The sequence below is a fragment of the Nerophis lumbriciformis genome, linkage group LG20 (genome assembly GCF_033978685.3).
Source record: "Nerophis lumbriciformis linkage group LG20, RoL_Nlum_v2.1, whole genome shotgun sequence".
Lineage (NCBI taxonomy): Eukaryota > Metazoa > Chordata > Actinopteri > Syngnathiformes > Syngnathidae > Nerophis > Nerophis lumbriciformis.
The window spans coordinates 34,384,364-34,395,333 of record NC_084567.2 but is presented as its reverse complement, the minus strand read 5'-3'; the positions used below and the strand labels follow the sequence as shown (position 1 = coordinate 34,395,333).

The following is a 10,970-nucleotide window of genomic DNA, read 5'->3' as shown; positions in this document are numbered from 1 at the left end:
TAAAAATAAGAATTAGCATGTCACTAAACATGAAGTACACATTTGTGTACTTATGGACTAAGTACATCATATCAAAAAGATGATTCTTAGTTTTTATTTTAATTATGGTCCAATAAGTCCAAATAGCAAAGAGAAATAAAAAAAAGCATGTAAACAAACAGCTTGGGCCTTAAATATAAATGGAGTACAGGCCAAAAGCTTGGACATTCAATGTGTTTTCTTTATTTTCATGACTATTTACATTACTGCTTTGCACACTCTTGGCATTCTCTCGATGAGCTTCAAGAGGTCCTCACCTGAAATGGTTTTCACTTCACAGGCGTGCTTGATGCTCATCGAGAGAATGCCAAGAGTGTGCAAAGCAGTAATCAGAGCAAAGGGTGGCTATTTTGAAGAAACTAGAATATAAAATATGTTTTCAGTTATTTCACCTTTCATCATAGTTTTGATGCCTTCAGTGACAATCTACAATGTAAATAGTCATGAAAATAAAGAAAACACATTGAATGAGGAGATGTGTCCAAATGAACCGATACAGTACCGATTCCCGGTACCTCGGAATCGACACTGGTACTCAACAGTACCAATTTTCGGTACCTAAGGGTGTGTTAATAAATGTTAATTGTTTGATAATTAAATTGTATCTTTTTAATGTGACATTCAAAAATGAGCTGATTATGATAACTGTGCTGTCCAGTTGTTATATCTTGTTTTATTATAGCATTCGAATCTCGTTAGCAATGCAGTCGCACTTCCAAGATCTTAGATGGCAGTACAGTATAGGCTATCTATTGTATGTTGTCTATTGTATGTTGCGCCCTACAAAGTGTTTATACTGTAAGTATTGTGCTTATTGCACGCCAGCTGTTTTGATTGTAACATTCATCTTAGCTGTAGTTTTCATTACCAAATTTGGAGGCGTTGAACTTGCCATGTAAAGTCGCTAATGCTAATAGTATCCTGTCTCTGGCAAATCCAATGTAACTTAGCATTTTAAAAGAGTGGAGCCTCACTTTCAATTTGAGCGTTCTATACAAAGCATAGTTGCTTTGTTGGTGTTGGAAATTGCAACATTACGAAGAGAGAGTTTGGCTAAGTCCGCCCTGAGTGCTGCTTGAGTGATTGTTTACTTTTAGCTGATGTTTAACCTGCAACCGGATGTGACGGCACGTGCAACATAGGTATCAAAATATGGCATTGTTTGATTTTACATGATTCGATATCTGGTAGTACCGACAGAATTCGGTCAAAGAGTTGGAGAGAAGTAGCAGCTTATAGACCGGAAATTACGGTGATGAAGTAAAAGTCCAAGGTCACCACCTATTGTGATCGAGGGAGTCGAGGTACAGATCGTGGACTCATTCAAGTACCTCGGGGTGTGGGTGGACAATAAGCTGGACTGGACTGTTAACACGGACCACTTGTACAGGAAAGGACAGAGCAGGCTATACATCCTGAGGAGGCTGCGCTCCTTCAACATCTGTAAAAAACTCTTGTGGACGTACAACCAGTCTGTGGTTGCCAGTGCTCTGTACTACATCGTAGTGTGCTGGGGGGGCAGTACATCTAAGAAGGACAGCTCCAGACTGGAGAAACTGATCAGGCGGGCCGGTTCTACGATCGGAATAAAACTGGACTCACTGGTGACGGTGGCAGAGAAGAGGACTGTGGAAAAACTAGTGAGCATCCTGGATGATGCCAGTCACCCTCTGCATACCGTTATCAGTAGCCAGAGGAGCCTGTTCAGTGCTAGACTGCCTCATCCCAAGTGCAGGACTAATAGACTAAAAAACTATTTTGTCCCACACACCATTAGACTGTACAACTCCTCTCTGGGGGTAAGGGGGGGGTCCTAGGATGACTTTAGACTGTACAACTCCTCTCTGGGAGGGAGGGGGGGTTACTAGGATGACAGTGGATGCAAAACAATAACATTGCAATACTTTTTCATAACATGGTCACTATTGCCTAGTTTCTCTTGTTATATTCTTATTTTACTGTTAGATTTCTATTCTCATTTTTGCTTTTTATTTTTATTCTTATTGAAGTATTTTTCTATTTTGTTTCCATTTATACCCCCATGATTTACTTTTTACTTTTTAAATTTGATCTCAATTCTGTACACTGCTGCTGGAATTTAAATTTTCCTGAGGGAACTCTCCGGAAAGAATCAATAAAGTACTATCTATCTATCTAAAATATATACTCAGCACTAACTGTTTACTTTGTCACCTATAACACACAAGGTTTAGATACAAAAATATTTACAAATAGCTTAGCAAATAGTGATTGAATTGGTTTAAAAACACCTCTGTTATATACCGTATTTTTCGGACTATAAGTCGCACTGGCCGAAAATGCAAAATAAAGAAAGAAAAAAACATATATAAGTCGCACTGGAGTATAAGTCGCATTTCTTGGGGAAATTTATTTGATAAAACCCAACACCAAGAATAGACATTTGAAAGGCAATTTAAAATAAATAAAGAATAGTGAACAACAGACTGAATAAGTGTACGTTATATGAGGCATAAATAACCAACTGAGAACGTGCCTGGTATGTTAACGTAACATATTATGGTAAGAGTCATTCAAGTAACTATAATATATAGAACATGCTATACGTTTACCAAACAATCTGTCACTCCTAATCGCTAAATCCCATGAAATCTTATACGTCTAGTCCAGGGGTCGGCAACCCACGGCTCCGGAGCCGCATGCGGCTCTTTGATCACTCTGATGCGGCTCAGCAGCTTACTTGCTGAACCCCCCAATTTTCCCGTGAGACTTCCGGATTTCAGTGCCTCTCGCAGAAAACTCCCGGGATTAATATTCACCGATTTTCACCCTTACGGTTATAATAAGGGCGTGCTATGATGGTACACCATTTGGCGCCCTCTACAATCTGTATTAACAGCGTGCCAGCCCATCGCTTGTTATACAATATACATCTTCTGCTTGCACACGTACGCGACAGCAAGGCATACTTGGTCAACAGCCACAAAGGTTACACTGACGGTGGTCATATAAAACAACTTTAACACTCTTACTAATAATGCGCCACACTTTGAACCAAAACCAAACAAGAATGACAAACACATTTCGGGAGAACATCTGCACCTTAACACAACATAAACACAACAGAACAAACACCCAGAATCCCATGCAGCCCTGACTCTTCCGGGCTACATTATACACCCCTGCTACCACCAACCCCCCCCCCCCCCCCCTCTCTCTCTCTCTGTGCGTCGGTTGAGGTGGGCGGGGTTTGGTAGCGGGGGTGTATAATGTATCCCGGAAGAGTTAGGGCTGCATGGGATTCTGGGTATTTGTCCTGTTGTGTTTATGTTGTGTTACGGTGCAGATGTTCTCCCGAAATTTGTTTGTCATTCTTGTTTGGTGTGAGTTCACAGTGTGGCGCATTATTAGTAAGAGTGTTAAAGTTTGTTTTTTTTATACCGCCACCGTCAGTGTGACCTGTGTTGTTGTTGACCAAGTATGCCTTGCTGTTACCTACGTGGGCAAGCGGAATCCCCATACAACGTGTGGCTGATCAGGCACGCTGATTGTAGTGGGTGCTATATGCTGTACCATCACGGCACGCATGACGCTGACAAGCGCCATTCATTTAAAACCCGCGTGCCGCACCAGCTTTCAAATTCCACATAAAGGTGTGGGCAGCGTGTCTGAGACCCCTGGTTATACATATCACAAAGCAAAAAAAAAAACTTTGTATGCAGTGTTATTTCATTTAAAATTTCAAAAAAAAATTTGCAGCTCCCATTGTTTTCTATAATTTGTGAAACTGGTCAAAATGGCTCTTTGACTGGTAAAGGTTGCCGACCCCCGGTCTAGTCTTACGTGAATGAGCTAAATAATATTATTTGATATTTTACGGTAATGTGTTAATAATTTCACACATAAGTCGCTCCTGAGTATAAGTCGCACCCGCGGCCAAACTATGAAAAAAACTGCGACTTATATTCCGAAAATTACGGTAGTATTTGTGCGTTTTTGGTTTGGGATCATTTCTGTGTTTGGAGCGTTTGTCGCCGTCGGCCACCCCACCGTAACGAAACATTCAGAGTGTGACGACTATTGAGAAAGTCTAAAAGTTCAGCGTCGAATCGTTGTATCAAAAAGTTGAAGTTGTCTGCTTGAAAACAAGGCAGGCTCAGCCCACTGTTGAGGCTTCAGTGTCAATGCTCCATATGAAAAAAAGTGTCTTTTTTTATATCGTGAGGCATCCTTGAAAGAACCTAACCACCGTGTCCATTCCCCCTGCGGCACAGTGGGATCGAGTGGGTTGCAGTGGTAGAGCAGCAGTGTGCCTGTGCTACCTGGATGTATCAGTGATGAGTCTTTTGAACCAACGTCCGACAGCCACATCCACTCTCAGCACCAACAAGACTCCAAGTAGCAAAAACACGCAGCTCATCAGGAACCCCGAGGCCTCAAACATCAACCTGGAAGGATAGATAGAAATACAAGAGCACATTTGTAATGTCACTCAAGGGAACCCGTATTTAGAAGTAATTTTCTCATTTCAAATACATGTAAGTACCGGCATCTCTATTGCAGTTGGCCATTAGTGCAAGGCCGAGATCTGTGCACTAATGTGTGCGCAGTGGAAACCTGTGTAAGTGCCAGGCATTTCCACTGAGTCCATATCCTGAAAAGCCTTTACAACCAGTGAGCGGGAAATTGTAGTCGGGCACTTACTTGGGTGCAAAAACCTTCCACACCATTAGGTGTCTCCTGAGGATAGCAGCTCCACACGCTGAAGCAAAGACCTGGAAGAGAAAACACACTTACTGACAGTGATACAAATTACAGAAACTGACAGACTCGAATTACCCCAAACAATCACAGCACCAAATGGTACTCCTCCACAGATACTGACAGCTTTTATGAGAGATGAGTACCAATGCGTGCATCGCTGATGCAAACAGTAGTTAGAAGACCAACCAACTTAGCTATTGGTGATCATAATGTATAAACCCGAAACCAGTGAAGTTGGCACGTTGTGTAATTCGTAAATAAAAACGGAATACAATGATTTGCAAATCCTTTTCAACTTATATTCAACTGAATAGACTGCAAAGACAAGAAATTTAATGTTCGAACTGAGGAACTTCATTTTTTTTTGCAAATAATCATTAACTTTGAATTTAATGGCAGCAACACATTGCAAAAAAGTTGGCACAGGGGCATTTTTACCACTGTGTTACATGGCCTTTCCTTTTAACAACACTCAGTAAACTGAGGAGAACATTTTTTGAAGTGGAATTATTTTCCATTCTTGCTTGATGTACAGCTTAAGTTGTTCAACGGTCCGGGGTCTCCGTTGTGGTATTTTAGGCTTCATATTGCGCCACACATTTTCAACGGGAGACAGGTCTGGACTACAGGCAGGCCAGTCTAGTACCCGCACTCTTTTACTATGAAGCCACGCTGTTGTAACACGTGGCTTGGCATTGTCTTGCTGAAATAAGCAGGGGCGTCCATGATAACGTTGCTTGGATGGCAACATATGTTGCTCCAAAACCTGTATGTACCTTTCAGCATTAATGGTGCCTTCACAGATGTGTAAGTTACCCATTCCCTGGGCACTAATACACCCCCATACCATCACAGATGCTGGCTTTTGAACTTTTGCGCCTATAACAATCCGGATGGTTCTTTTCCTCGGGCCCAGTGAAGCCAGCGGCATTTCTGAGTATTGTTGATAAATGGCTTTCGCTTAGCATAGTAGAGTTTTAACTTGCACTTACAGATGTAGCGACGAACTGTAGTTACTGACAGTGGTTTTTCTGAAGTGTTCCTGAGCCCATGTGGTGATATCCTTTACACACTGATGTCACTTTTAGATGCAGTACCGCCTGAGGGATCGAAGGTCTGTAATATCATCGCTTATGTGCAGTGATTTCTCCAGATTCTCTGAACCTTTTGATGATTGTCTCCAAAAGGAGCAACCGCAACTATCATTGACTAAATATTTACCTTCTTAGGAGTGATGACAACCACAACATCGACATATTTGTCTACACTAGAACGAATCATACAGAAACATCAGTTTACTTTTAATGGATGTTTTACTTATAAACCAGAGGAAAATACGTTTGTGAAGTTGGACTGTTTAACTTCTAAACGAGCCGCGGCAGAGGACGTTATTATTTGCAACGCTATTCGGCTCTTTTGGACACGGAACAAGAGTGAAGAGAGAGCTATCATCTAATTGGAAATGAACATAACTGTTAAATAACTACTGTAAGGTATCGACCGACATGCTGGTGTTTATCTGTATGGTCATGTTCGTAAATGTACCGTCCAGCCTGAAAGATTATTGAAGGAAAATGAAAAGTGTGAAAGAAAAGGACGTGTGTGCACGAGACAGAATATGTGTCGGAATTGAACCTGTTGTTGGCACAAGATTGGCAATAAAAGTTAAAAAGTTTGTCTTCTGAACGCAAAAACAACACAATAAGAAAAACAACATATTCAGTCGCACCAAGATATAAAGTACACATTATCAGTTTTCATGCAAGTATTTAATCAATGTTGCTTTATTTCATGCATTAACTTATACATTTCAAACAAAGAGTGCCAATTACAGCTCTGCAATCTGCGGGAGGTGAACGCAAGGTCGACGGGAGGGTACGTGTGTGTGTGTGTGGGGGGGGGGGGGGGGGGTATGTTACTCAAGACGGTTTCGCCTACGCAGGTTACGTGATGCGAGAGTATACCTCATTCTGAAGGCTCCAATTTTCAAAATGTGCTAACTCTATGCTAATTTCCATTGGCTTTACCAAATACATGCTAAGGACGTAACCATAAACGGCTATTATGATAACCGCGGTAAAACCGCAGCGCTAGCTTAAATGCTAACATGAAAACAACAAAAATTAACAACATACTCAATCTAAACTTATATTAACACATTGCTGTCTGAGCAATAAAGCTATTCAATCGTGCAAATTCAACCTTCACCTACTCAGTGGCCTAGTGGTTAGAGTGTCCGCCCTGAGATCGGATGGATGTGAGTTCAAACCACGGCCGAGTCATACCAAAGACTATAAAAATGGGACCCATTACCTCCCTGCTTGGCACTCAGCATCAAGGGTTGGAATTGGGGGTTAAATCACCAAAAATGATTCCCGGGCGCGGCACCGCTGCTGCTCACTGCTCCCCTCATCTCCCAGGGGGTGAACAAGGGGATGGGTCAAATGCAGAGGACAAATTTCACCACACCTAGTGCGTGTGTGACAATTATTGGTACGTTAACTTTAACTTACCGGTAACTTCAAGCTGTGCTCCCTTAAGGCGAGTGATCGAGGAATACAAGACGGAGGTGTTTTTACAGTGTGTTCAAGGACCATTGAACAGAGTAGGATGACACAACAGCTGCCAGAAGTAATAAATAACATTGACAGATTTGATTTCTTACGCACTTTTTCATTTAAATTAAGTGCTACATTACCACCAATCTTAAAACAATCAAATCTTGGCTATTAAAACATGAAATACTAAGACTATCAGTATAGCACAAAACATACAAAAAAGTCGCATTTTCTAAGTTTAAGTGTGTCTATTTAGTAAGTACTTTTTGAGCACATACAACAATTCCACGACTATAATGATAACCGTGATATGAAACAAAAGCCTAGAGTGGCACATTCAGAAAAGACTACTTCCTGACTACGCAACCCATCATAGTCCATACATTACAGTTTTGACTTCTTCGAATTGCAACTGCACCCAAAATCTACTCTATGATAATTTAAATGAAACCTAGAAGTGTAAGAAATCAATATATTACAAATTAGTGTTTATTAACACATGAACAAACACAAAAATATTGGAAATTGGTATCATATTGGTTCAAATGTGAAAGGTACCCATCACCACCAACAACAACAAAAACAAACTTGCACTGAGCCTAGTCTATAAAATTTGTTACACCTCCCTGATCATACTTGCCAACCTTGAGACTTCCGATTTCGGGAGGTGGGGGGTGGGGGGTGGGGGTGGTCAGGGTGGCTCGGGGGCGTGGTTGGGGGCGTGGCTAAGAGGGGAGGAGTATATTTACAGCTAGAATTCACCAAGTCAAGTATTTCATATATATATATATATATATATATATATATATATATATATATATATATATATATATATATATATATATATATATATACATATATATATACATATATATACTGTATATATATATATACATATATATATATATATATACACACACACATATATATATATATATATATATATATATATATATATATATATATAGCTAGAATTCACTGAAAGTGAAGTATTTTCTTATATATATATATATATATATATATATATATATCAATCTATCTATCTATCAAGAGGGACAGAGACAGCGCACAGTGCATGTGGATCACATGTTACCATGGCGAGAAAACATGGATAGACTGCCAGTTATCTATTCTCCACCAGTTGCAGAAAATGTGCCATCAGTACAACTGGACAGTGCTGTTTCAGTTCCATCACCAGGACCATCAGTGAGTCAGACACAAACTAGTCTCATCATTGAACCAGATTCAAGGGCTGCTGAGTTGCCATCATCAGAACCCAGATCACCCACAACAAAAACCCCACCAGTGATCCGCAGGTACCCAGAAAGGTTTCGAGTACCACCAAAAAAACTGAATCTCTGAAGACAGTATAAAAATCTGTGTTAAAGATGTACAAATACTGTTTGTATAATAAGCATGTCATTGTTTACAAATGAGGGTTAAGACTTCAGTACTAAAAAAAAAAGAATGTGGCTTAAGTACAGTTTTTTAATTGAGCTGCTGAATTTTTTGGTTGGGTTGTTTATTTATTTTGAGTACCGGTAACTTCTACAATTCTAAAAGGGGAGGAATGTAATAGAGTGATCTATGTTTGTCTGTTGCCATCTCCTGGTGAATGTTGGCTATAGCGTACTGGGGTTACTTTTTGGTTGGCCAACGATTTCGTGGTGTTGCGCACCTGACGTCAAGTGTGTTGAGTCTGTTCTGAAGTCTACAGTAAAGAGACGTACTTCATCACCTCACCTGGTTATTGCCTCCAACTCAATATATTACAACAACATTGCTCCATGCAGACCCTCCAGGTCCGCATGGAGCTGGAGGGGGCGTGGCCTCCAGGTCCGCCTGAATTTCGGGAGAAAATTTGTCCCGGGAGGTTTTCGGGAGAGGCGCTGAATTTCGGGAGTCTCCCGGAAAATCCGGAAGGGTTGGCAAGTATGTCCCTTATACCGAAGTACATGTCAAACTACTTCCATAACGTAAATGACCGCCATAACCACAACACCAGGGGGAGCTCCACAAACCATGTTAAACCCAGATTCCAATCTAACAAAGGTCTCAACTCATTCTCCTTCTATGCCAAATCAATATGGAATGCACTCCCAACAGGTGTAAAAGAAAGTGCATCTCTATCCTCCTTTAAAACCGCACTAAAAGAACACCTCCAGACAGCTACAACCCTAGACTAACACCCTCCCCCCACCACATCCCACCTCCCCGGATTGTAAATAATCAAATGTAAATACGGTAATCAAATGTACAGTATATACTTGTTCTTATGCTTTCTGAGCTCACTATGATCACTGCTCGCTGTACATATCCTACGAAGTCAGACCTACACTGTTACAATGTCTATTTCTCAGATGATATAATTGTTGATGACTGAAGTGCTGATTGCAACCAAACCTAACCCCCCCACCCCAAACCCCTCCACATCCCACCGCCCGGATTGTAAACAATGTAAATAATTCAATGTATATACTCTGGTGATTAACTTGTGTGATGACCATACTTGCCAACCCTCCCGGATTTTCCGGGAGACTCCCGAAATTCAACGCCTCTCCCGAAAGCCTCCCGGGACAAATTTTCTCCCGAAAACCTCCCGAAATTCAGGCGGAGCTGGAGGCCACGCCCCCTCCAGCTCTATGCGGACCTGAGTGACATGTTGACAGCCTGTTCACACGTCCGCTTTCCCACAATATAAACAGCTAATGATCGAGGGCGAGTTCTTGGTTTCTTATGTGGGTTTATTGTTAGGCAGTTTCATTAACGTCCTCCCAGCGCGGTAACAACACACAACAACAGTAGTCAAGTTTTCGTCTACCGTAAAGCAGTTCGTCTGCCGTAAACAGCAATGTTGTGACACTTTTAAACAGGACAATACTGCCATCTACTGTACATGCATATGTGACCCACCCATTATGTGTCACATTTTTGTGTTGATTTATTTATTTTATTTTGTGGTTTGAATTCGTTTTTGGAGCTGTCATTACACATTTATCAGTATTCACATTGGTCTGTAGGGGGCAGTAGGGCGTTTCTTCCCAATTGAATGCTATCACCTGCAGACCGGAAGTGTCTTGTCATTCTGATGAGCGCGACCAGTCTGTGAACAATTGAAACGTCCTGTGTGCTTTTTCCTCACTGAATAATATCCATGTGATCCTTATAAGTTTAAGTACACATTCTGATGGTGGAGCCTAACTCTAAAGTGTTTGTGAGTTGTAGTTTGTATTTGTGAATGAATCCAGTGCACAGCTGCAGTAATCAATACAAAAAGGCGACGTGAGTGCGCAATGTTTATATAGGAACTTCTGATCCTAATTCAGACTCCCAAATTAGAGCTCCCGTTTTCTTATTGATTTTAAAATGTATATTTGTATAATGTGTGTGTTCTGAAATAGTGACAGAGAATAGACCAAGGATGGACAATTCGACCCTTAACTCAACAATGAGTAGATGAGTGTTGTGTGTGTATATGTGTAAATAAATGAACACTGAAATTCAAGTGTTTCTTTTATTTATTTATTTATATATATATATATATATATATATATATATATATATATATATATATATATATATATATATATATATATATATGTGTGTAATACAATATATATATATATATAT

At 40.5% G+C, this 10,970-nt stretch overlaps 1 protein-coding gene across 1 annotated transcript in view; it reads right to left on the bottom strand.

Annotated features, from left to right (window-relative positions):
• Positions 1-3,400: 3,400 nt before the first annotated feature.
• pigo (phosphatidylinositol glycan anchor biosynthesis, class O) overlaps positions 3,401-10,970 on the bottom strand; it is a 29,139-nt gene continuing 21,569 nt past the window's right edge. The window contains exons 10-11 of the mRNA XM_061981076.2: positions 4,723-4,793; positions 3,401-4,466 (exon numbers count right to left, since the gene is read on the bottom strand). Of these exons, the coding sequence (XP_061837060.2) occupies positions 4,337-4,466; positions 4,723-4,793 (201 nt within the window). The 3' untranslated portion in view covers positions 3,401-4,336. The remainder of the gene's footprint in view (positions 4,467-4,722; positions 4,794-10,970) is intronic.